At 40.4% G+C, this 26,764-nt stretch overlaps 1 protein-coding gene and 1 pseudogene across 4 annotated transcripts; one reads left to right on the plus strand and one right to left on the minus strand.

Annotated features, from left to right (window-relative positions):
* Window positions 1-2,169: 2,169 nt before the first annotated feature.
* On the minus strand, window positions 2,170-22,627 carry AMACR (alpha-methylacyl-CoA racemase). Of its 4 annotated transcripts, none has more exons than XR_013445516.1 (6): window positions 22,266-22,627; window positions 20,049-20,192; window positions 18,779-18,939; window positions 14,132-14,318; window positions 4,891-5,623; window positions 2,170-4,857 (listed from the first exon to the last, which is right to left on the minus strand). XR_013445516.1 is itself a non-coding variant. In XM_036107444.2 (6 exons), exons 1-6 carry the CDS (start codon window positions 22,510-22,512, stop codon window positions 2,189-2,191), a joined length of 1,005 nt encoding a protein of 334 aa, XP_035963337.1. In that variant the 5' UTR covers window positions 22,513-22,627; the 3' UTR covers window positions 2,170-2,188. The 4 variants fall into 4 exon arrangements, 3 of the variants coding, with proteins under 3 accessions (XP_035963337.1, XP_035963336.1, XP_035963339.2); XM_036107444.2 differs by having other exon boundaries at window positions 2,170-2,227; window positions 5,397-5,623; XM_036107443.2 differs by having other exon boundaries at window positions 2,170-5,623.
* Window positions 5,723-11,823, plus strand: LOC118545303 (protein SET-like; annotated as a pseudogene).
* Window positions 22,628-26,764: the final 4,137 nt, after the last annotated feature.

Genomic DNA, 26,764 nt, shown 5'->3' on the forward strand with positions numbered 1-26,764 from the left:
TTTGCTGCAAGAAACATAGGGATGCATGTATCTTTTCAAATTGGTGTTTTTGTTTTCTTTGGGCAAATACCCAGTAGTGGAATTACTGGATCATAAGGTAATTTTATTTTTAATTTTTGGAGGAACCTCCATACTGTTTTCCCCAGTGGCTGCACCAGTTTATATTCCCACCAACAGTGCAGAAGGATTCCTTTTTCTCCACATACTTGCCAACACTTGTTTCTTATTCTGTTTTTGATTTTAGTCATTCTGACAGCCATAAGGTGATTATCTCATTGTGGTTTTGATTTGTATTTCCCTGATGATTAGTAATGTTAAGGATCTTTTCATCTGTCTGTTGGCCATCTGTATGTCTTCTTTGGGAAAATGTCTATTCAGGTCCTCTGCCCATTTTTAATTGGATTATTTGTTTTTTTGGTGTTGAGTTGTATAAATTCTTTACTTATTTTGGATATTAACCCCTTATCAGATATATCATTTGCAAATATCTTCTCCCATTCAATTGGTTGTCCTTTTGTTCTGTTGATGGTTTCCTTTGCTGTTGAAAAGCTTTTTATTTTGGTGTAGTTCTACTAGTTTAATTTTGGTTTTGTTTTCCTTGCCAGAGGAGACATATCTAGAAAAATGTTTCTACAGCCGATGTCAAAGAAATTACTACCCATGTTTTCTCCTAGGAATTTTATGGTTTCAGCTTTCATCACGTAGGTCTTTAATCCATTTTGAGTTTATTTTTGTTTATGGTGTAAGAATAAATTTCCTCTGTTTTAAAGACTCTGCGTGGGTCATATTTTCTTTGTTGGACCCTGAGTTCCAGTGAAAAGTCTCTGGGGCAAGAGGAACACAATCTTATGGGAAGGGCCCTAAAAATGGTTTAAGAGCAAGACTCAGAGTCAGAATATTAAAATTTAAATTCTGGATCTGCCTCTTCTTAGCAGTACCTTCCTGGGCAAATCACTCAAACTGGTGGTTCCCAAACTGTGTGCTAAGATGCCCCAGCACACCACATTGAACTCAGAGGGGTGCCTCAGGATATTTAAAATTTCAAAGATAGTAAACAGAGTGAAACTCAACATCTGTCAGACGCCACATGAACTACCAGTGAGGTATCTCACACTTTCAACCTAAGATTGCACTCTAATCCTTTCAATGAAGCCAATAGTATATGAAAACAAATGTGGAACAGAAAATGGGGGTAGTGGTGTCCAATCCAATTTTGAGGCATGAGAAGCTGCACAGTGTCCAACACATGTATGACCCACAAGTGTGTTAAAAATGAAATAAAAATAAAAATGCTTTCTCTCAATTTATGTGTATTATATTTTTTCAAACAGTGAATTAGCTGTTGGGGCATAAATACTTAAGTTGTTGGGACCTAATTATTTATAAATGGAATAGCTAGATACTTCTTTTGGCCTAGGGGAACCATGAAAAATTATTCAGACACAAAGGGAGATGTGAACGAAGGTTTAAAACCATCTGAGCCTTGCATTCTCATCTGTACAATGAAGAAACTTGCCCCACCTATCCCTGTGGTTGTTGAAGAGAGACTGGGATACTGTATGTAATGGATGTTTTTTGCTGCCTACCCAACATCCATTCTCCACTCTTTCCATCCTGATAGTACCTGGATTAGATTCCAGAATCCACCCCTTCCTCACACACCCATGTGCTTCCAGCTAGCTGAGTCCAGGGGCGCTCCAGGAGCAGGCTGGTTTTATCTAAGGACAACCCTACCTTCTCTGATAAAGACTGGCGTAGGACTGGCCTATGCCTTAACTCCATCAAAAGAGACACAAGACAAGATTTGCTGATGGTTCCCGAGACCATCTCTTCTTCTGGATGTCCCTGTGTGTGGATATGAGATCTAGAACTTGTTACCAGGCTGAGGATAAAGTGAACATATGGAGGATGGCAACTTGACAAGCCACAAGAATGCTGGGAAATAGGGTCTGGGTGACTGGATTCAGGCAACCCTAAAATCCTTCTGGATTCGAGGTATGTGAGTCAAAACATTTCATATTTTGCATACTGTTACTGCCAGTTGAAGGCATCCTGATGTGACATAGGTAAAAGTATTTTGCAAATTATAAGGTACAATGTAATTGTGACTGAAGCCAAGAATGTGCTTGGAGGAGTGATGTGAATACAAAGAGGCCTGGACGCAGCCGGTCATCTTGTTCCATGTGATTTATTTATCACCATACAGTTGGTAGCATCTCATCACTTCCTACATTGTAGGATAAAGAGAAAGTGCAAATCAGTGTATATTCAACTATACATTCAAGAATAAAATTCCTATTTACTCAAGAATATAATTTGTCTTTCATTAGAATTTGCCATTTTCAATTTCCTGCTTCTCCTACATCCTCCTTATAGCCTCCTATGTTCTTTTCACCTGCCCCCTTGCCTATTCCTAAGTCTACAGTTTGTCAAAAGATAACAAAAGAGGAAGTGTAGCATTTTCTGGACAAGGTCTTAGACTCTTCAGAAGAAAAGTATGGGTCACTAACAAAAGCTATTATTAACCTTATTTACATACCTGTATTCCTTAAAAAGTTTATACCCTACAAAAACCAATTTTTCATTCAACATTTGATATGAAGTAAATTAATCACAGAAATCAATATTTTGAGCTAGCCCATCTGTTTATTTGCAGATTTTTGCCAACTGGCTCTTATCCTTTCCCTCATCAACCCTTCAACAGTTATTTTTTGAGTACCTACTGTGACAGTAACAAAGGGAAAAAGACTTGGTTCATATCCATTAGGACAGTGCTACTCAAAATGTGGGCTTTGAACCAGCAGCATGATAATCACCTGGAAGCTTGGCAAAAATGCAAATTCATGGGTCTGGCCCTAGACATACTGCATGAGAATCTCTAGGGGTGGGCCTAGGAATCTGTATTTTAACAGTATCTCCAGATGATTCTTCTGTGTGCTAGAGCAACTACTCTAGGAGCTTATGACCTAGTGAAGAGTTCTGTAAACTACATTAAAAGCAATGACTATCCTTGGAGATATGTACGAAGTACAATGGAAACATAGGAAGGGCCCCTTAGAACTAAAACTTACTGAGCACTTAGGATGTTCCAGGCATATGATAGGCCTTGTCTTAGACACCACAGTGATTGAGTGGTATTTGAACGCAAGACCTTTCTGACTCCAAATTTCACAATCACTGTATAAAACTGCCCTAGGGCTGAAAGTTTTGCAAAGAAGGTTGTGTTTGAGCCAACTCTCAATTTGCTAAATCAACAACCTGGAGCAAAAGGGACTAGGAGTATTGTTAGTCCTGCTAAATGTTACAGAATATGGAAAGGAATGGAAGCAAGAGAGACCATCACATAATTAGGAACTTAAGGCAGTCCAATGTAAAGTGCTGGGGAACAGCGAGTGCGGATGGGACTAGACAGCCAGGGAGAAGTCTTGTTATAAATAAAGGGTTGATATGCCATATAAATGGATTTATATTTTGTTATATAGAAAAAAGAGAGGACCATTGAGGAATTTTACAGGACTGAAAGACCAGTTTGGTGTGATAAAGATTACCAGTAGAGTAACATGATACAAAAAAAATGAAGGCAATAATACTGGAGGTCAAAAGTCAGGTAGGCAAGCTGAGCAGTAGGCCGCAGCAGAGATAATAGGGGCCTGAATGAAGGCACAAAGGGTGTTGGGCAGAGGGGACTGGTAGGGAGCTAGGAAGATGGAACTGACAGCACTTCACTATTGAGATTCACTTCTTTAATAAATATTTACAAAGTTTCCACTATGGGCCAGGTGCTGTTCTTGGAACTGGGGATTTAGCAGTGAATAAAACCCACAAAGTCCTTCATAAAGCTTTCATTCTAATGTGCCTTGGTTAAGAGGGCTGGGGCTATTCAGTAGAATGTCAGTAATGATACATGACGTGAAGGAAAACAAAACGGGTGAGGGGAGAGTGAGTGATGAAGTGGCTGCCATTCTAGGGAGGGGTCAAGAAAGGGTGCTCCATAAGGTGACATTTGGGCAGTGGCCTGAATGAAGTGAGGGATAAGCCATGGATCTACTGGGGGCAGAGGCGGACATGATGGGAATGGAGGCTGGAGACTGGTAAGTGGAGGAAGAGTCTAGAAGGACTTCCAAAAAGATGGCAATTTACTGAGAAAGAGATGTGGGTGGGTGATGCTAAGAGGCAGCCACACAGAGAAGCGGGGCTCTCAGTATGGTGGTCTGGATGGAGACTGGGGATTATTTGAAGAAAATATCAAGAACATTTTCTAAAATTCCAATTCAGATACTGGCTGAATGATTTTATCACATAAAAAGGATCAGACTTTTTTTTTTTTTAAAGATTTTATTTATTTATTTGACTGAGAGAGACAGCAAGAGAGGGAACACAAACAGGGGGAGTGGGAGAGGGAGAAGCAGGCTTCCCACTGAGCAGGGAGCCTGATGTGGGGCTCGATCCCAGCACCCTGGGATCATGACCTGAGCCGAAGGCAGATGCTTAACGACTGAGCCACCCAGGCGCCCCGGATCAAACTTTTCTAAGGACTTCATTTTGGTAAACAGTAGAGCCAAAGTTATTGCAATGAGCCACAAAATGCTTTTTAAGTGCTATTTAAAGGGCTTTCTTGAAAGCTTTCCACAAACTTAAAAGCATAAGCAACCTTTAGGGACGGGAAGGCTTTATTTAATCAAAAGCATTATATTTATTCATTTAAGGTATACCATTAACATTTTAATTTTTTTTTAAAGATTTTATTTATTTATTTGAGAGAGAGCAAGAGATAATGAGGGAGACAGAGCGTGCACGCACATGTGCACACAGAGGGAGAAGCAGACTCCCTGCTGAGCAGGGAGCCGGGTGCAGGGCCTGATCCCAGGACCCTGAGATCATGACCTGAACCAAAGGCAAATGCTTAACTGACTAAGCCACCCAGGCGCCCTATTGACATTTTAATATTAAAAATATAATCTATCAAATAAATCGAAAGGCAGAAAAATTGTCACAATTTGATATTGGTAAACTAAAAACATTCCTAAATCAAAAGCCATGATGTTAACCATTTTCAGAATTCTATCATTACTGTGTAATCAGTCTTGTTTCTTGATTGGAATAGCTAGTCCACTGTGATACTGTTCCTTCATGTTTCCATACTTAGAATTTTATGTATTCTTCTGTACTGAACATGCAATATTCAAATTCATTTGAGCTAGGAGGCCTGGGACTTAGAGATTAGCTCTTGGCTTATTACTTTCAATAATTTTATCTGAGGTAAGCTGATTGATCTCTACCTGGCTAAACCCAAATTCTCTAAGTATCTCTTCAGTATGTTCTCCTACAAAAGGATCCCTTTTGGAAGAAGGGGTAGCTGGGGTCTCTGACAGCAGAGGTGCAGGGCGGGGACTCACCCCATGCTCCTCTTCAGTGATAAACGAGCCCCGTTCTTTGTTATGATCATGGTGGGCAGCCTCTTCAAATGTCAGAACTGGAGTCACGCATGCATCTGTGCCATCGAAGATCTGACACCACTCTGCCTTTGTCTTCTTTGCAAATACATCTGCAAATCTCTTCTTCATTTCTGGCCAATCACTCATGCTCATCTGATGAGGAAGCTCATCAGACTTTAGTCCAAGTCCTGAGATAAAAACACAATTTCTTAAAATTTTAAGCTTTGGGTGGAGTGATTATAATCAAGGAAAATGCATTTTGACCTCACCATACCGTCCCAAACAGGATGTTCTGTAAGATTTCTCAACTGGGTCAAGAGAGGAAATTCAAACTCAACTTGAAGTTGGAGCCAATGGCTAGAGGTAAGCGGGTAGCAGGACTCCAAACAGACTTCCCACTGGCAAGATTTTATTATTTATATTTCATCAAAAGTAGTCTATTTGTAAAGGTCTAGTTTCCAGAAATTGATTTTTTCCCAGAGTAAGTTTTCAAAAATAAATTTCCTCATGATGCTATTATCTGTCATACTGAATTCAAACAACCCCACATTTTATATAGTGTACCCAAACCCTACAAAAAATAAAATTTAAACAACTTGACACACAATTATCCCATTTTTTAAGAAAACTGAAGGTAAATGATTAAATTCAAAATTGCAATTTTATATATAATATTCACCGCTCTTTATTTTGGTCAAATAAAAAAGCTCTAGTAGGACGGATGTGTGACTCATTACCCTCTTAGAACACTGCTGTGAACTAGAAACAAACGCTTTGTAAGATAACCAAAGACACACGCAACAAATTATTCCTACAGCAAACATGACAGAAAGTGATCACCCAGCCAAATCATGAGTGAGGCACACAGACTTTTGTGTCAAGCATGAAGGAGACCGTGAAGGGCCCATCAACACACGGTGCAGAAAAGATGAAAGCATCCAGCTGCGGATTTAACAGAAAGGATGGCTTCTTGGGCCCGTGACCTGATCTATGCCTCCTTTATAGACTAAAGCTATAAAGCATCTGCACCCCTGCAGATGCACCTGAACTCCAGTGCGGACTGAATTATACCCAAAAGGCCACTTTACTAGGGTTTGGTGTAAATGTCATTTTTACTCCCTCACGGAAGAGGGTTTTTCAGTGTAGATGGTGAGAGTGGAATAATAATGAAAGGTCCTTCTGCTTATGCATGTTATTTTGCATAAGTTTAGTCAAGTTAATCTAATAATTATCACTTTTATCATCCTTTCCTTCCCTATCATGTAGAAGAACAATGACTAATTGTAAACTGCTCTGAAGAGGAAAATCCCTCAAGAGGTAAGAAGACATGAATACCGAAAGCCATTCTTAGGGTTCTGAGGTATATAAGGAAATAAGGAGAACTCATATAGTTCTGGACAGTTGTGAAAAGACAACTGTGGGATACACAAATAAATTTTTCTCTGTAGCCACTTGTCCCATTCAAATACCAGGAAAAACATGGAGCCATAACTTCAGGTTTATCACTATAATCTACCCAAAAAAATGTTTCTAAGGATGTCTTTTACTTAGCTTTCTTTTTCCTGATTGCCCCAAACTCTGTGATTAAAAAACAAATAAAATGACCAGTTAGCCAAAAATAGTGATATAGATCATAGCTACTACTAGAAACATTTGCATGCTTTATTTTTTTTTTATTTTTCATTTATTTATTTGAGAGAGAAAGACAGAGAGCATGAGAGAGAGCGAACACGAGCAGGGGGAAGGGCAGAGGGAGAGAGAAGCAGGCACCCCCTTGAGCAGGGAGCCCAACTCGGGGCTCAATCATAGGACCCTGAGATCATGACCTGAGCGGAAGGCAGACGCTTAACCAACTGAGCCACCCAGGTGCCCCTGCGTGCTTTTTTATTCAGAATGTGATCAGAATCCTAACACTAAATAAAACTGGATCCAATATGTTCTCTCTGTAACAGACATTATATTTAAGATCAATGGTCTCACAAGTTATAGTTTGTATACTGGAAAAATACTAGAAATCAAAGGACCCCAGCTCCTACCCCTAATTCTGACACCCCAGCTCTTCAACTGTCTTCTCATCCTTTCTCAGCCCACAGTTTCCCATCCTGCCCAGGACCCTGATCAAGGCCACAGGATTAGCCACCAAAGGTTTAGGATAGGCTGTTTCCTGTGCTCTTGACATTCCTGTATGGAACTCTAAAACCACTCCCCCACATAAATACAACTGTAGATGGTAGCTAGTTTTTATAGCATAACCAATATTAAATTTCTGGTATTTTAAGTCAAACATTTCAAGGACTGGTCTGTAGACTCAGACACTATTTAAAACTTGGGAAAGTATGTTTTAATTTCCAAAAAGCTACCTTATATATACGGGTACACATATACATACACACAGGTGATTATACAAAACACTTATTATTTTAAGTATGTGTCATAAACTTTACTGCTCTGTGACACAATATCTGGCAAATATGAAGCAGTCAAAAATTCATGTTGTAAGCATGCAATGTTCTATGTACAAAGATTAACGTTTATTAATAAATAATGTTTTAGTACAGGGACACCATACAATATCATATGGCTGCTATATATATCATGAGGCAGATTTTTTGGATTGACAAGAAAGGACATCTTTAGTATACTGTTGAATAAAAAAAATAGCTATTAACTACAAATTTACATGATTATAATTGTATATAAATATAATTTATAAATAAATAAAACAATTGTGTTGATATGTACACAGAAAAAGTTCATGAAAGCCACATCCCAAACTTTCCCAGAGTGGAAGGACAGAGAGAATTTTTACTTCTTACTTTACAAATTCTGTATTATACTTTTTTCTAAAACACACATTATTTTGAATTATTTTTCATTTTTTAAAAATTGTCATAGCATAACATTTATAGTAATTCTGTTTTAAGTTTCTGAGTGACTGCCACACAGCTTTCTACAGCGGCTAAATAATTTTACATTCCCACCAGTAACGCACAGGCCTGCAGTTTCTCCCACAACCCTGGCAACACTTCTTGTTGTCTGCTTTCCTTTTAGTAATATTTTGAAGTTTTAAAACTACTTTTAAAAAATTCTCTAGTGCTTACTGATTATACTACAAGAGTCTTGTTATCCCAAAATGTCATGAAATTCTGTGTTTTCAGATTTCTTTGCCCCAGAAAGCAGCAGGGTCCTACTACAGGAGAATCTGTACCTTGCAAGAACCTTGTGTATTTATGTTCAGACACTGAAGAGTTCAATGAAGTATGGTCTCAAGATCTCAAATACAAGGTAAAATAAATGAGGTACATAATTAACACTACCTAAAAAAATCATTATGGATATGGCCGTTGGTCCAGTTGGGACCTGAGAGAGAAGTAATGTACATGTGATTAGTAGAAGTACTATTTTTGTAAATAAATACTGTAAAAGAAAGAAAATGCTGAGGCATTTTGGCATGGACTGTGTAGATTAGCCAAAGCTGATTGAACATGCTAAGTCAGCCTGAACCACAAACCACCTATCAGCTAAGGATCCCTAGTGAACTTTGAAGGGAGAGAGGAGGTTAAGGATACCATAAAAGGCTGTGGATGCAAAGAGAGGAGGCTATAAAAAAAATCAGGGTGGTTACAGAGTTTAGACTTAGAAAGAGAAAATCTAGAAGGTGGTCAGAAGTTGAAGGGCTGGAACAATTAGCCTGCTGGAAAAATATCACATTTCATTTTCAGTGTTTCCAGAAAAACTCATTCATTGTGGTGGAGTGTGGATGTTAGAAATTATCATGCCAAACACATATGTTTTAAGATAACAACAAGATACACCAAGGAGGGAAGTTAACTTCTGGAATGGCAGAGCCAGAACCTTCAAAAGCCCGCTCTTGCATAAAAGCAACAAGAACCCTGGCACAAATGGTCAGAATGAACCTTTTCATAACTCTGGAAATTAACCAAAAGTTTACAATAATCCAAAAAGCATTTATTCAGGAAAAACAACTACATCCCAATAAGATCGATGAGACTTGTGGTGTTATAACTTGCACTAATTTCATCCCTCTCTTCCCAGCTCTGTTGTAGCCGTCAAAACCAACGGGCTCCCAACCACAGCAACCACAGTGCTGTAATAACTAACAGGATAACTGCCATTGTAGGAAGCAAATGAGTTGAGAGCTTCCCCAAAATCCCATTCCCAGAGAACTGCCATTTGTCTAGCAGCTCCCTGAAAGGCTCCATTCTCAGGGCTTGTCTTCATTTGATCTGACTTAGAGCTCACAATGCCCTATTCCTGGAACATTTTTGACATATGTCAAAAAAATCAGTGGCAATTGTTTACTATCATAGCTATCTCAGGTGGCATTCCCTGTTGGGACTAAAAGGAAGCTGACAAGTAAACTTAAAGAAAAGTGGGGAATAGGATTTTCATGGGGGGCTTTGAAATGCTCCAAAATTTTCCTGAGAATTTAGAAGGCACATATGTAGGGCTGTGAGTATGCCCAAGAAAGATCTGAAAAGGTCCTAATCTTTCACCTCTGGCTGACCCCGAGTCTCCCTCCACACAAGCAAGAAGTGAAGGCACAGAGCACCTCAGAAAAAGATGGGAAATTAATTGGTTCAAAGCATTTAAGGACATCTCTATCCAATCACGACCTGATCACCAAGCTAATGGAACAGACTTCAGTGGCTGAACATACCAAAGAATACGGATTTAGTCCAGGAAAGTCATTAAATAAACAAATAGCAGAAACGACAAACCCAGGACTGAGGAGAGGGGAAAGGAAGGTGAGACCTGATCTCCAGAGTTGCCACATTACAGGATTTAAAATATCAAGTTTCAACTAAATTTGTGAGGCATGCAAAGAAGAAGGAAGATATGACTCACACGTAAGACAAAAAGCGATGAACAGAAACTATCCCTGAAAAAGCCAAATATCGGACTTACTGGAAAAGACTTTAAATCAGCTAGCTACTTAAAATATGTTCAAAGCACTGAAGGAAACCATGTCTGAAAAATTAAAAGAAGGTTTGAGAATGATGTCTAATCAAAGAGAATATCAATAAAGAGACAGATATTATTGAAAAAGGAACCAAATAGAAATTCTGGAATTAGGGACGCCTGGGTGGCTCAGTTGGTTAAGCATCTGCCTTCAACTCAGGTCATGATCCCAGGGTCAAGGGATCAAGTCCCACATCGGGCTCCCTGCTGGGGGGGGGTCTGCTTCTCCCTCTACCCATCCCCGCTGCTTGTGATCTCTCTCTCTCTCTCTCTCTGACAAATAAATAAAATCTTAAAAAAAAAAAAAAGAAATTCTGGAATTGAAAACTTCATTAAAGGGACACAACAACAGACATGAACTAGCAGGAGAAAGAATCAGGGAATTCAAAGAAAAGTAAACTGCTTATCCAGTCTGAGCAACAGAAAGAAAAGGGAAAAGAAAAATGAACAGAACCTCAGAGACCTGTAGGACACCAGCAAGAACAGCAACATATGGAGTAACTGGAGCTTCTTCCACACATGCCTCTGCCCTTGTTTCCTGGACTTTCCTCACAGCCTGGCCCCCAAATGCCAGTCTTCACTCCTGCCTCAAACGAAGAAACCGAGACTGCCACCTGCCCCCAAGCCAGAGGGAGAGGGAGACATCTCAGCCCTTGCTGAAGGGAGAAAAACAACCGCATGCAATCAAAGATGTTGACGAAATACAAGGTGAAATAGACTTAACAGACATGCCAGGGAGATTTTGAAAGTAGAACAGGAACAGGAACATAACAAACTCTGCCAACCATTTCTTCAGGAGAGGGCAGAATTGACTGCCCAAACCCCAAATTGGGGGGTAAGAACATTTGTCAACCATCCACAAGTGTCTGCACTGCTTGGGGAGGAGGATGAAGAGGTGTTACATTATTTGACAAGAGTTGAAGTGGCAGAATTTGAAGATATTAAATCGGGTTACAGAACAGGATATTATTTTGATGAAAATCCTTACTTTGAAAATAAAGTTCTCTTCCAAGAATTTCATCTGAATGAGAGTAGTGATCCACCTTCAAAGTCCACTGAAATCAAATGGAAATCTGGAAAGGATTTGATGAAACGTTCAAGTCAAACACAGAATAAAGCCAGCAGGAAGAGACAGCATGGGGAACCAAAGAGCTTCTTCACCTGGTTTACTGACCATTCTGATGCAGGTGCAGATGAGTTAGGAGAGGTCATCAAAGATGATATTTGGCCAAATTCATTACAGTATTACTTGGTTCCTAATACAGATGAGGAAGAAAGGGAAGGAGAAGATGACGATGACAATGAAGAAGGTATGGAAGATACTGATTAAGAAGATGAAGGTGAAGAAGATGAAGGTGATGATGAGGGGGAGGAAGGAGAGGAGGATGAAGCAGAAGATGACTAATGGAACACTGACAGATTCTAACCTTCCTTTTTTAATTCTCTCCAGTCCCTGGGAGCAAGTTGCAGTCTTTTTTTTTTTTTCCTCCCTGCTCTTGTGCTCATTTGCCCTGTTTTTTGAAGTCTCTTTTCTTTCCCTTTATACTAAAGGTTCTCAACTTATTTTGGGGGGAAATACCTTGAACAAAATACTTTGGGAAAAGAATGTCCACCCCTCTCTGTTCCAAATTTATTTTTATCCCTTCCTGTCTCAACAAAAACTTGATGGAATCAACACCACTGTGCTCTGTGGGAAAAAATAAAAACCTGCTCCCTTAGCTCTGCTGAAAGCTGGAGGGTGCCCTTGTGTGGTAGTGCATAGAATTCCAGCTTTTTTTTCTTCTTTCTCTGTATATTGGGACCCTGGACAGCCAAAACAATCTTGAAAAAGAATAAAATTGGAAGGCTCACACTTTCTACTTTCAAACTTACTACAAAGCTACAGTGATCAACACAGTGCGGTGCTAACATAAGGAGAGACATGTACATCAACGGAACAGAATTGAGAGTCCAAAAATAAACCCTTACACTTATGGTCAACTGATTTTCAACAAGGATGCCAACACCATTCAATGGAGAAAGAATAGTCCTTTTGACAAACAGTGCTGGGAAACCTGGATAGCCATATGCAAAACAATGAAGTTGGACCCTTAGCTCACCCCATATACAAAAATTAACTCATAATTTAACAGAGACCTAAATGTGAGTGCTGAAACTAGAAAAATTTTAAAAGAAAACACTGGAGTGAGACTATAAAACTGGGCGTTCTCTGGATAACTTCTATGCAATATTTATTAAAGGATAAGTAATAAAAATGTGCTAATCAGCTTACATGTTATTAGAACTCAATAGTAGCTGAAGCAATTGTTCAGAACTCAAACAACATTTTTTTCAATGAGTATATTTTACCATTGTCATTTAGAATTGCCTGTGAATGATGATGATAAAAAAGCTGACTGAAGTTTAGTCATTTTTATTATTGTATTTAAATTCTCTATAGACAATGCATAAATATACAAGGTTTACGTCAGGTATGGACTCCACTGTGCTCTATCCTGCTGCCTTCCAAGGCCCTGCAACACTGAGGAAGGAGTGTCGCTCCCACCATTCAGCCCCTCACATAGCATTGTTCTGTCCTTGATTTTGAATTAAGACCTTCCATTCTTAGTTTTCATTTCTGAACAGAAAGGCCTTTATTATCTAGAGAGACCATTCTGTTCTACGTTTCTCCAACTACATTTAAGTTAGTGAAGTTAATATTGTTGATCATAAAATGCTTTCTGATGCTTGTAAAAGACAATTTCAGTTATATGCCAATAACTGTAGGTAGTATATTGCATCTGAAAAGCTACCAAACATAACAACAAAACTCCACACTTAAAGTTGAAAAGACAGATGCACCATGACCAGCTTGTCACACCACATTATATATTCTACAACTTCTTACTCAGGTATCTGTAAAGTAAACTTTAAATTCAAACATTTTACAGGAACAAAATAACATTAGTCCAATTATTTAATTAGGGAAGAAGAGATCCCAAATATTCCTGCTAACTTGTGGCCACGTGCAAATAAGACAAGAATCTACAAGAAAGGTAAACTGTAGAAGCATCAAGTGATAATAATATATTCCAACAAAATCTTATTCACCAAAGTCGCTCTGTATTCTAGTGACCCCTGACACTGGGGAGGACTATAGGTGACATCTATCAAGGTATAAGAACAGGTAGAGGGGCGCCTGGGTGGCTCAGTTGTTAAGTGCCTGCCGTCGGCTCAGGTCATGATCCCAGAGTCTTAGGATCAAGCCCCACATCGGGCTCCCTGCTCAGCGGGAAGCCTGCTTCTCCCTCTCCCACTCCCCCTGCCTGTGTTCCCTCTCTCATTGTGTCTCTCTCTATCAAATAAATAAATAAAATCTTTAAAAAAAAAAAAAAAAAAAAAGAACTGGTAGAACCAGCAGGTCATTCCTAAGGAAGAATAAGATGTGGGCACACAAGGGCAATATAAATATCTGAGTATGAAATGTGATAAAAAACGGAACTTCCACAAAATGGATTATTTTTTTAAAGTCTGAGCTATTTTATAGACTTGTCAAATTACCTGTCAATTTAAAACATAAGGGAAATGCCCCACAATATAATGATGGCTATAATTAGGTTAATTAGAGGTAGATACATAACAAAAGACACAATGCATTTCAAAAGGCTCCAAAATAGAGGTTACAACATCCACAAGAAAAGGGGAGATGGGGAAGGCACATGAAAGTTACTTACCTTTGATTAGCAGCTTGTAGAACTGGGGCTCTAATGCTCCAACAGCCATGAACCCCCCATCTGCCGTTTTGTAAGTTGTGTAGAAAGGTGCTCCACCATCTAGTAAGTTCTGTCCTCGAGGCTGTTCCCACATTCCTAGTTGTTGAGATTCCCACAGAAAAGAACTCAGGTATGCTGTTCCTTCCACCTTTGAAGAAGAAACAGGATACAATATGAATCCAGATATTTAAACTATAAAGGCATGATTAATTTCCACTTAGATTTTTTTTAACATTGGTATACAAATGTTTCTTAGAGTATAGGAAGATTGTATCTAATTACACAACTTCTTTGATATTTCAAGAAAGTGTGTTAGAACAGGTTTATGGTAGAGGGTTTCTCCACTATTCAGGTCAGAAGATACTTTTCAGAAAAGACTTAGAAGGAACTATTTTTGTTCTCCCTTTCAAATAAAACTGCCAAATGTTGATAATTTTTGAAGCCAAGTGAGGGCACATGGAAGTTCATTATATATTCTCTCTATAATTATATATGTTTAAAACTATCAGGATAAAAAGTTAAAAATAAAGCAAAGAGGTTTTTGAAAATCTATCTTCTGATCTCAATACCTATAAACACATACACATAGATATATGAAGCATATCACATTATAAAGGTAAATCATATTACAGTTAAATTGAGCTTATTTTAGTTTGACTCCAAGCCCAAGAAAACTATATTTGAGTATTTAATACATTTTAATTTTAACAATCACTAGAAAGTAACAAAATAAACATGACAATATGAGTGGCAGATACATGGGTTTTCTGAGTCCAGACAAACTAGTTTGGGAATGCCAACTTCCCACTGAGTCCTGAAGTAATAGTAATGGATTCATATCCTCAGGTATAATTGTTACAGGCTGGATGTACTGGGCTATCCAAAGAAGACTACTTCCCTCTCCTATTGGCTTTATGATCCTAATGATCTAGGCCCCCAGGGAGAACGCCATCAAAGCACCCTTGGTGGGCCTACGGAATTTCTCACAGTTACTGGCTACGAAACAAATGCGAAATATATCTTTGGATACATCCCGATTTTCCCTTTTAACTTGAAATCTCATGCACACCTAAATTTATGGCTTTGAGATCTGACATACCAAATAGTATGTATATTTTGTATAAGTGGCTTCTTTTGAAACTGGGTTACATAGATCTTAGAAAGTCCCCATATCTATACATACACATACACACATATATATACATACACACACGTAGAATGATACACCACATATAACGATACATACACATACATAAATGTATATACATACATACATAAAATCTCCTTTATATACTAGATATACTGGTGAGTATCTTGAAAAAACATGCACTAATAGAGTTACGGGTCCAGTTTGGCCCATCCAGAACACAAAGAGGCTCTGATTTAATCCTAACTTTATTTGCATAGGAGAATATAGGGCAGCAACAGCAGTTACAATCCTCACCTCCACACGCTACCCAGATGTACGTCTTCTCTTACCCTTCATGCACATGTTGAGTAGGTGACACAGACAAGAGCCCTTTGACACAAGGGAACTGCAGCCTCAATTTCCCAACCTTTTACACTGTTCTCATCATGTGGGACCACAGCCTATGTGCTAGCGCCCAGCCACCTCGCCCCAGGTCCAGCGCACTTCCCCAGATCAGGGGTAAACACGGGAAAACAGACATCATGTTCCACAGTTTTCTTCACTTGGCAGTTTCCAAGGAGACGACCCCCGGACATCACAGGCAAGCCTGAGTCAAGGATTCTGCCGCTAAAAACACTTGAAAACTATGGCCTTAAGAATAAGGTATCTGCGCTTACTCATCAGCTTCTATAACTATTTGTATCACAAGGGTTCCCAGAGATGGGAAAGTAATGAATACCATGTTTTACTGACCCATAAGGCCTTGAGTTATTAGCCAACACTCACTTGACCCTAATGCGAACATGAACCCCGAATCAAGTTTGCATTTCCACATATACTAACAACCGACTATCTTCCTAATCATCATGTAATTCTGATTAGACACAGTCTGATGAAAGCAGCAATTATCTTTTATTGATATTTGACTATAAATAAGCAATTACACATAATTAGTAAATTATTCAAATTATTATTAAATAAGTATTTAACCTTATATTCTCCTTAAAACTCCCAAGGTCTCATGTTTGTTCTTAGCTCATTCCTCTTGGACCCCAGGGACCATGTCCATGGAGGGCAGTGACGGAAAGCATGAGTTTTCATGCCCATGAAGATGTCAAACTGCCTGCGTCTGACCCTCTCCAGCCACCTGCTTTGGAAGGCAGTTCCCTGTCTCCAAGCTGGAAGTCTTCAAATGCCAAGAGAGTGAGCACACCTCCTCGACGGAGCTATGTGGATCAGAGGGAAGACGCAGGGAAAGGCCCTCGCCCGTGCTCGGCCTACAGTAAGGCACAGTGGCTACCGCTGCTGCTCCCAGGTGTGCAGGGACTGGGCCAGGAGCTCGAGATAGAAAGCCCAATCACACACCACTCCTACCGAAGTCACTTCAGACAGGGACACAGAGGACTATGTGAATGTCACAGGGGTTAGCCTGTGAGAAGGTAGTGCAAGCCAAGGCCCCAAGATGAGGGGCCCTGGAAATGGCTTTTGCAAAAGGTCACCAATGGCAAATCCAATTTACACTGTTCAGATCTAAACTCTTGAGGTCTCCACCAACATCTGGCCCTCTGACCATTCCTTCTTTTTTTTTTTTTTTTTTAGCACTTTCTTTTTCCTTCGTTTCCATGGAAACACTCTACATTCTCCACTTTGCTCTCCTTAGCCCGGTTTCTCCTCTTCTGCCCACTCTTCAAACCTAGTGTTCTGTCTGCTTCCCTAGAGGACCACACAGTCTCAGGTGGCTCCCAAATGACTCTACAACTGCTTCTAGTCTCTAACTTCGAGTATTCACTCCATCTGGACATCTGAGAGACTTCAAACTTGAAATGACCCAAACTGAATTCCTTTTATAATAATCATAATAATAGCAAATCCTTGCAGAGCACCACCTCTATGCCAGACACTGTTTAAACCCTGAACAACGGATAAATTCATTCAGTTCTCTAACGATGCTCTGAGGTAGGTACCATTGTTATCTCCATTTTACAAAGAAGCAGCTGAAGCGCAGGGAGGTAAGTACCTTACCCGAGATCACAGAGCTAGTCGGTGGCAGAGCTGTGGTGGAGGAAAGGGGGCTGCCGGAGTCTGTGCTCGTACCCACTAACTCACACTGCCTCTTCCATCGGCAGTCCTCCCCCATGGTGCCAGTGCTGCCATCCACTGGGTCACCCACACCAGAAACAGGGGAGTCAGGGCGCCTAGGGGGCTCAGTTGGGTAAGGGGCCCACTCTTGATTTCAGCTCCATTCGTGATCTCAGGGTCCTGGGATCGAGCCCTGCATTGGGCTTCTCTCTCAGTGGGGAGTCTGCTTGAAGATTCCCTCTCTCCCTCTCCCTCTGCCCCTCCCCTCACTCAAATGCACACACTCTCTGTCTCTCCCTCTAAATAAATCTCAAAAAAAAAAAAAGAAAAGAAAGAAACAGGGGAGTCAGCCTTGACTCTTCCTTTTCCCCTCACTGCCAATGCATCACCAAATCCTGGCAATTTTACATTCTCAAAGATAAATTTCCCTTAAACCCAGACCCATTCTATCACCAATGACTTTAGTGCTCACGCTTCTCTCTCAGCAACAACCCAGTAACTGTCTCTCTGCCTCCAGTCTTGTCTTCCTCACATCCATCTCCATTCTCCCTCCAAAGAGCTGCCCAAATGCAAACTTGTAGTGGTGCTGGACGGGGTTCCTTCCAAGGGGCTGTGAGAACTTGGGCTTCCTCCTCTTTAAAATAACATACTCCAAGTGAAACTGCTGTTTTGAGGATTAGGAGAAACTGCACAGGGAAAGTACCTAGCATAACATGAGGCCCATACTCAAGGCATGGCAGTGAAAAAAAACGAAGCCTCACAATGTTGGAGTCTCCCCGAAAAACATAGAAGCAAGGTCTAGACTGGCCCATTTTACTTTAGCACCCTTAAGAATCTTCTCTATCTAGAGGCGCCTGGGTGGCTCAGTCATTAAGCGTCTGCCTTCGGCTCAGGTCATGATCCCAGGGTCCTGGGATCAAGCCCCGCATCGGGCTCCCTGCTCCACGGGAAGCCTGCTTCTCCCTCTCCCACTCCCCCTGCTTGTGTTCCCTCTCTCGCTGTGTCTCTCTGTGTCAAATAAATAAATAAAAATCTTTAAAAAAAAAAAAGAATCTTCTCTATCTATCTGCTAAGGGAGACTTCCTGAGCCCAGTTTTAAATGAAGATTGCTTGAAAAACGTATTTGAAGCACAAGAAATAGTATGGGGAAAATTGCTGAAACCAACACAGGAATCAGATGAGCCACGGAAAGTTTAGAAAATTGATTCCACAAACAGATAATCAATGATGACATTCTAACACATGTAAAGGATATGAAGCTATTTTAAAGAGAAGTTAATTTGGGTTCTAACTTCAAATCTCATTCATCTCCTGTCTTGTTCAGAAAAGAATCTGAGGCAGCTGCCTATCATACTTAGGAACAACGGGGAGGCTTATCACTTCCCCTAATTCACACTTACCATGCTTGCATCAATGACCTGACCTTTGCCAGAACGTGTGCGTTCAAACAGAGCCATCAAGATGCCCAGTGTGCACATGAGGCCACCACCACCGAAGTCAGCCAGGAGATTCAGTGGGGGATATGGATTCTCACCACTTCTGCCAATTTTTGATAGAACACCTACATCATTAAAAAACATCAGGGAACAGTACTTGTAAATTTAATGTCTCTTTTAAATAAATACATGAACACCTGAAGAGGAATAACCAGTCTCTCTAGTTGCTAACATAGTGAATACTAGTACATAATGCTTTTCCAAATCTAAACCTATTCAGCATATTTATAAACAGGCTTTTCCCACAACAAGGCTCCTTGTTTTGTTTTTTGTTTTTCTTCTCTAAAACTTGATTCCAACTCATGCTTTCAGAATTTTATTGCTAAGTTTTTACTTGCTGAGTTTCAGGGAAAAAATTATTGTTATCAATTTAGTTTCTGGCTTAACAACAGTATAATCCACTGCCATTCTTATTAGAAAGAGATGCAAGAAAATGAACACAAGAAAAATAAAAGTGACTACGTTGTAAAATAGCTGGAAAAACCGATTCCATCCTCACTGTTTTCTTCAACCTTTTAAATTTGTACTCACAGGAAATTTGAGACTTTCTTTACTCAAAAACACATACTTTCTTAGGATCCTAGGACTGGGTCATTCTAAGACATGTTCTCATAGGCAAAAATTCTAATAAAGTGATAATATGACCTAAAACTACAGGTATTTAGAGAAGTCTAAAATGGTGACTCAGGCAATGATTCTCAATGAAGGTAGAAGGAGAGGGGAGGCGGGATCAAATGATACTAGCATTTTCAAACTACAGGACAATCAGATCTCTTACTTCCTGGCAGGGGCTTGCCTGAGAATTGATTATACAAATGTAGTAAGTAAATGTTACTAGTGAGAGTGTATTATCCCTCAAATGTGTGAAGACAAGGGGAAAAGGGTTGAGAATAACTGTTCCAAGACAAACCAACCCCCCCTTTTTAATTTTAACTAGGTTCCATGTGCAAAGTGGGGCTTGAACTCACAACCCTGGCATCAAGAGTCCCACGCTCCACTGACTGAGCCAGGCAGGCGCCAGACAAACCCGCCCTTTTTGAACGACCATTGTCCCCTTATTGATTCTGGTAAATATTTAAATCTGCACCTTTAAAAATTCTTTATAATTAGTGTAACTGTCCATCTCGACTGGGAACAAAATAAACAGTACAGAGAAATTATTTTGTCGACGTACCTGACAAAGCCAAATAGTTGATGTCATGGCCGGCTACTCTAGAGAATCTTCCTGACTGGCCAAATCCACTCAACCTGGCATAGATAAGCTTTGGATTCTCCTTCTGCAGAATCTCTGGGCCTAGCTGGAGTTTTTCCATGACACCTTAAGAGAAAAGTAACAGTGATTTTTTTTAAAGAGGGATGAACTGAGGATGGGTATAATCCTGTCTCTGTGGCAAACAGAAAATGGCACTCTTGCAAGTCATACTAATAACGTTTGTGGTGGGTTTTGGCATGTTTTAAGGACATGGACACAATGAGTGAGGCCACCACTTCTGCAATGTGTGACTTCTGCCCCAGAACACCATTTCCTTCCAGCCCTTCCTTATTTCCTTTCAGGCATATCCAAGCTCCTTCAGTCCCCATAGTGTGCCTTTCATTCCTTGAGTCAGTACCTTTATGGTTCCCCAAATCCTCTCCTTAGTCATTTATTAGAAATGGTTTGTTCTCTTGGAGCAGTTACGCTGGGGCTTTATTTGGTCAAAAATACACTTCTGAAAACGGCTATTCCTTTTAGGATCTTTTCTTTTTCTGTGCCTGCATCACTGCCCACCACCTTCTACCTCATGCTGCGCTTCTATGTGTAGATATTCCATCACCTTCCCTATCAGCTTAGAATCCTCTGGTAGGATTCACATCTGATCTGTTTCCTCGGGCCTCTAAAGTGCCTAGCATGGGTACCTTCACAAAAGGCTCAGCAAATATCTGTGGAAAGATTTGCTAAAATAGGATCCAAGAGCTCTTTATCAGCAAGTACCATATTCATTGCACAAAATTCAGATAACTGGTACTTTAAATGTCCTGGGACTAAAAATAATAAAGATTATATAATAATTTTATGGTCTTTTTTCTCCTAAATCTACATAAATTACAAAAAAAAAGAATTCTAGTCCTCTGCTTAAACAAACACCAGCCACAATCCTCTCACCCAGTAGCTATGCCTGTATTCAGGGCTCTATTTTCCTCCTAATTGCAAGACCTTGGAATCAACCATGTTGAGCCTCCATCTTTAAATGGGGCATTATTAAATTATGATATAATCCTAATTATTAAATTATTATAATCCTCCAGTCTGCTGTGAGGATAAATGAATTAACATGTTTAATATGTCTGGTGCCCCACAGACACTCAATCCATTCACCAAACATTTACTGACTTCCTGCTATATACCAGGCAAAGCTTTGGTTTAGTGCTTGAGCGAGATTACCTGGCAGCTGTCTGAGAATGGATCCAAGTGGTGCTAGACCCAAACGTCAGCTTTAAAAAGGCTGTTCCAACAGTGTGAAGGAAGCTACAGCAAGTATGGAAAGCCCGAGTGAGAGAAAGGAGGAAGAATGTCTGGATTCCCGATAACTGTAAGCAAATGAAGTGAAGAATATTTGGAGTCATGGACGGGGTGCTGGCTTCTGATTCAGGCAACTGGGTGGGTATTGGTTCCATTTACTGAGATAAATAATATAGAAGGAGGAGATGCTATTTTAGGAGGTAACATAATGGACTTGTTTTGGGATTTGTGGAAGTTGCCATGCCTGGGAGACAGCTAGTTAAGAGATGTGCAGGGCTTGTGTATTCCAGCGGTCTGTGGCTCTAAAAGAGGGGGGTACAGTTATAGATTTGGTCATCATCTGTCTATAAAAGGTGAAAACATTCGGAATAGATACGGTGGCTCCAGGACGCAGAGTGTAAACTAAATTGATCTGAAGCTGGAACTTGGGAACACAAGGATTTAAGACAGAGTGTTAGCCTGGGTCAGAGGATAGCTTTTGGAGGGTACACCAACCCCCCAAACTGTAGAAAAACTTCGACTATGTACCTATATGCAGTTTTCCAGGGAGGGGGATCTATGGCTTTCGTTAGATTCTCATAGGATTCGTGACCCTCCAATAATAAAGAAAGGCAAATGCGAAGAGGCGATTATAAAAACGAGCAATTTGGGAAGGAGCCGGCAATGGGTAAGGAGAACAAGGGCAACAGCAGTATCTAGGATTCCAAGTACGGAAGATCATCTCAAGGGGCGAACGGTCAACAGCAAACGCGACAGAACAATCTAGAAAGGCAGTGACAGGAAAGGGTTTGAGCGGCAGCAGGGCACGGGTGTAGCGGGCGCTGCCTGTCAAACGTCCCGTTTCCTGCGTCCCGCCCCCCAGCGGCGCTGAGGAGGCGCCGGGGGGCTCACCGTGGCGGAAGGGCTCCAGCACCACATCCGTCCGGGCGCACAGGCGACGCAGCACAGCCGCCCCCTGCGGCCGCTTCAGGTCCACCGCCAGCGAGCGCTTGCCCCGGGCCAAGAAGCTCACATCTCCGCGGGAGCCCAGTCGGTCCACACGCACCACCCGCGCCCCGAAGTCCGCCAGGACCATACCGCAGTACGGGCCCGGGGCCAGGCCGGCCAGCTCTAGCACCGAGATACCCTGCAGCGCCATGGCTCCCGGGTCTCCAAGTGAAGAACTGTCCCAGCCTAGATATAGCGCAGGCCGCCAGGCCGCCAGGGAGGCTGGACCGCCTAGCGGCCCCTCCCTCCTGCGCCTGCGCGGGGCCCTGTCCTGGATTCTGCGCATTGGGCGTCCCTCCTGCGCCTGCGCGGGGCCCTGTCCTGGATTCTGCGCATTGGGCGGATTCCGGCCCCGCCTCCTCGCCGGGTCCAAAGGGTGATTTCCCTGTTTCTCGCTCCTTGCCCTTTGAGGGGTTGCTCGTCACATGACTCAGACAGGATTTCTTTGCTTCCCTCTCTGCATATCCAATGTTAAACTGAGGCTTATTAAAAATTTTAAGGTTTTTTTGTTTGTTTGTATGTTTGTTTTTTTAGCAAAACATATTCTAATCAAGCAGCACCCAAAAGGAAGTGATTAGGAGCATTCTACCAACAGGAGCTGGGGAGAGGCTTTTACAGAGAAAAGCAAGTAAGTGATTGATTAGCTGTAGATGAAAGTCTGCTTGGCTGTTTGTGATGGATTGTTCTTAGGTTTCAATTTCATGACTTTGAGACATTTACAGGGTTAGATTTTGGTTTGTTTAGTAGGCTGCCAAGGCATTGAAACCACAGCAGTCTAATGGCCTCCTTGTTTAATTAATATAACACCTCCTTGACCCTCTCTAGCCCATGTTCCTACCTTTGTTCAGACATAAGCTTCCTTACCCCCTTCTCTTGTTTTATTTTTATTTTAAAAAACTTAAAGAGAAAATTGCAAAGACTGATAAAGAAGACATCCAGATTGACACAATATTTTTTTTTTTATATTTGTTTCCAGGGAAACAGTACACATATAACAACCAGGATGGATTCACATGAATCAGAAATATTACCCAGCATCAAGTTTTACTAATAAGTTCAAAGATACAGGTCATGGAAGGGCTCTGCCAAATCAGAGTTCTTGAAAATCTCACATGGCCCTTCCTTCCTACATTGGACACATACCCTCTGTTACAAGCTGAATTATGTCCCTTCAAAATTCATATATTGAAGTCCTAACCCCAGTACCTCAGAATGTGACTGTATTTGAAGATAGGGCTTATAAAGTGATAACTAAGATCAAATGAAATCATATGGGTTGGCCTTAATTAATATGACTGGCGTCTTTACAAGAAAAGATTAGGACACAGAAAGCAAGGACTGGAGGATGGCCATGTGAGGACGCAGCAGAAGGTGGCTATCTGCCAGCCAAGGAGAAGAGCCTCAGAAGAAACCAAACTTGCAGATACCTTGATCTTGTACTTTTAACTTCTAGAACTGTGAGAAAATGGTTTTCTGTTGTTTAAGCTGCCCAGCCTGGAGTACCTTATTGTGGCAGCCTGAGCAGACTAATACAACTATTAAGAGGGTTGGTGGTGGAGAGTTATGATATTTTGTTATAGCCCTAGCAAACTAATACACCCTCTGACCCATGGCTATAGTTTAGGTCTCTAACGAGGTTCTCAGGTACCTAACAGACTTCATTTTACATCGTAGAGAGTTACTTAGCTCTGGAACCATGCTTCCTAGATTCTGGGTTTATTTAGCATAAGTAATGCTATGGCCAGGGCTATCTGTTAAATGCATCAAATAGATAAATTCTCTTCCTTCTAGCAAATATCATTCATCTATTTACCCAAGGTAAATAGATACAAAAGGTACAATTGACAAGGAGAGTCATGTGCCTTTTTCTTTAACCCTCAAGTCATCCCTGTAGTAAAGGGAGCAAATAGATCACCGGCCAGCTGCTTTTAACACCTTCCATAGCTAAAGTCTCCTTTACCCTCCCTTCCTACCCAAAGTTATATTTCTCTGCTCCTGCTCACTCCACTGATCAAGACATAAGCACTCCCATGATTTTGATATATGGTCCACAGTCTATTTTATCTATTGATGCTGTAGCTATACTATTTATATACTACATTTTGTTTATATATATCATATTTTGTAGTTTTAATTTCCATAAATGATGTTACATTGCAGTCACTCTTCTGAACTTGCTTTTGTACTCCATCTTATCCTAACTTGTCTCCCCATTTCTACTCCTTTCTCTTAGATCAATCAGATTCTTGGCTTAAATACAACAGAATTCATTGGAAGGATATCAAGTAGCTTACATAATTGCCTGATGCTGCTGAATTCAGGCCACTGGAGTCCCATCCAAGGTCAAAGCATGAAAGTCTGTTTGGGATAGAGATCTACACAGTTTTCACTCACCTCTGCCCTGCTGAGAGATTTACACCAGCCTGATTCTGAGTCAAAAGAACAGAGGTACTTACTTGAAGGACCTCCCACAGAAGATTAAGATGGGGCCATTAAATTATAATAATGACTCTGGTGGATTGAAACACATTAAATATATGAAAAATCATAAGTTAATAATAATGCTTTTTAAGAGATCTTATTAATCACCTTTGAAGATTGCTAGGGCACCAACTCATTATTCTAAAAACTGATAAATAAAAGTGAAAAAAAATCAAGCATCAATCTTGTCTTCCATATAAACAGTATTTCAGAATAACCATATAGCTAGTGAAAGAATGTATTTCTTTTAAAATGTCACGATTTTTGCACAGTGAAGGAAACCATCAACAAACCAAAAAGGCAACCTACTGAATGGGAGAAGATGTTTGCAAATGATATATCCAATAAAGGGTTAATATCCAAAATATATGAAGAACTTACACAACTGAACACCAAAAAAAAAAACCCCAAAAAACCCCCACCAAATCATCAAACTAAAAATGGGCGGGTGGGGGGGCACCTGGGTGGCTCAGTGGGTTGAGCATCTGACTCTTGGTTTTGGCTCAGGGTCATTTGACCTCATGGGTCGTGGGATCAAGCCCAGTGTCAAGCCTTGCGTTGGGCCTCGTGCTCAGTGTGGAGTCTGCTTGAGACTCTCTGTCTCTGCTTCTCTCCCCACTCATGCTTTCTCTCTCTCTTTCTCAAATAAATAAATAAAATCTTTTAAAAGGGGGGGGGCAGAGGACCTGAATAGGCATTTTTCCAAAAAGACATACAGATGGCCAACAGACACATGAAAGATGCTCAAGCAAATCAAAACTACAATGAGGTATCACCTTACACCTGTCAGAATTGCTAGAATTAAAGAGACAAGAAATAACAAGTGTTGGCAAGTATGTGGAGAAAAAGGAATCCTTGTAACAGTTGGTGGGACTGTATATTGGTGCAGCCAGTGGGAAAAACAGTATGACAGTTCCTCAAAAAATTAAAAATAGAATTACCATACGATCCAATAATTCCACTACTGGGTATTTACCAAAAACAAAAACAAAAACACTAATTCAAAAAGATATATGCACCCCTATGTTTATTGCAGCATTACTTATAATAGCCAAGATATGGAGGCAACCCAAGTGTCCATGTATAGATGAATGGATAAAGAAAACATGCCATATATATGTATATATATACACACACACACATATATTCTATAAAATGGAATATTACTCAGCCCTAAAAAAGGGTGAAATTTTGCCATTTGGGACAACATGGATGGACCTAGAGGGTATTATACCAAGTGAAGTGATTCAGACAGATAAAGACAAATACCATATGATTTCACTCATATGTAGAATTTTGAAAACAAAACAAATTTTGAAAAAAAAAACAACGAAGAGACAAATACAGAGAACTGATGGTTGCCAAAGGGGAACAGAAGGGATGAGTGAAATAGGTAAAGGGGATTTTTTTTTAAAAGTTGGTTGCTTAAATGATACCTACCTACTATCTCCTTTTTAGATCCTCAATTTTATGAAAACTTGTAAAATTAATCCTCCAGATATAATTCTGGTCATGGGTAAAATTGTGAAACAATCAATCTTGATCTTCCCCCACCTTCCTTACTAAGCACTCTTTTTTACACCTGGGACTTACTTGCAAGCCTAAAGTCTTTTCCACCTGCCTGCAACCAAACTGGGTGTCTCTACTAAGAAGAAAACTAGAATTTACATCAGCATAGAAAGACCTCATATATGTGATGAAGATCCTGGTCCCTTAAGATACTCAGATTACGTTAAAGGACCTCCTCCAAACATCAATGTCTTAAATTTGCAGAGGGTTGAAGTCATAACAATGGGATAACTGAAAAGTGGAGTATTTTGTAGACAAATGACCATGCTCTGTGCCCACATCATCGATGTATGGCTGTTTACATCATCTGCATGAAAATATTTTAACTTTGTGTTAACAAACCATAGTGACAC

The sequence above is a fragment of the Halichoerus grypus genome, chromosome 2 (assembly GCF_964656455.1).
Source record: "Halichoerus grypus chromosome 2, mHalGry1.hap1.1, whole genome shotgun sequence".
In the NCBI taxonomy this organism is placed as follows: Eukaryota; Metazoa; Chordata; class Mammalia; order Carnivora; family Phocidae; genus Halichoerus; species Halichoerus grypus.

Bases quoted from the DNA above. Each gene is read 5' to 3' on its own strand.
- AMACR (XM_036107443.2), bottom strand. From the start codon at position 22,512: ATGGCGCTGCAGGGTATCTCGGTGCTAGAGCTGGCCGGCCTGGCCCCG. The intron at 20,193-22,265 runs GTGAGCCCCCCG...TTTTCTCTTAAG, and splicing joins GCTGGAGCCCTTCCGCCACG to GTGTCATGGAAAAACTCCAG. The intron at 14,319-18,778 runs GTAAGTGTGAAT...TCTTCTTCAAAG, and splicing joins AGGTCATTGATGCAAGCATG to GTGGAAGGAACAGCATACCT.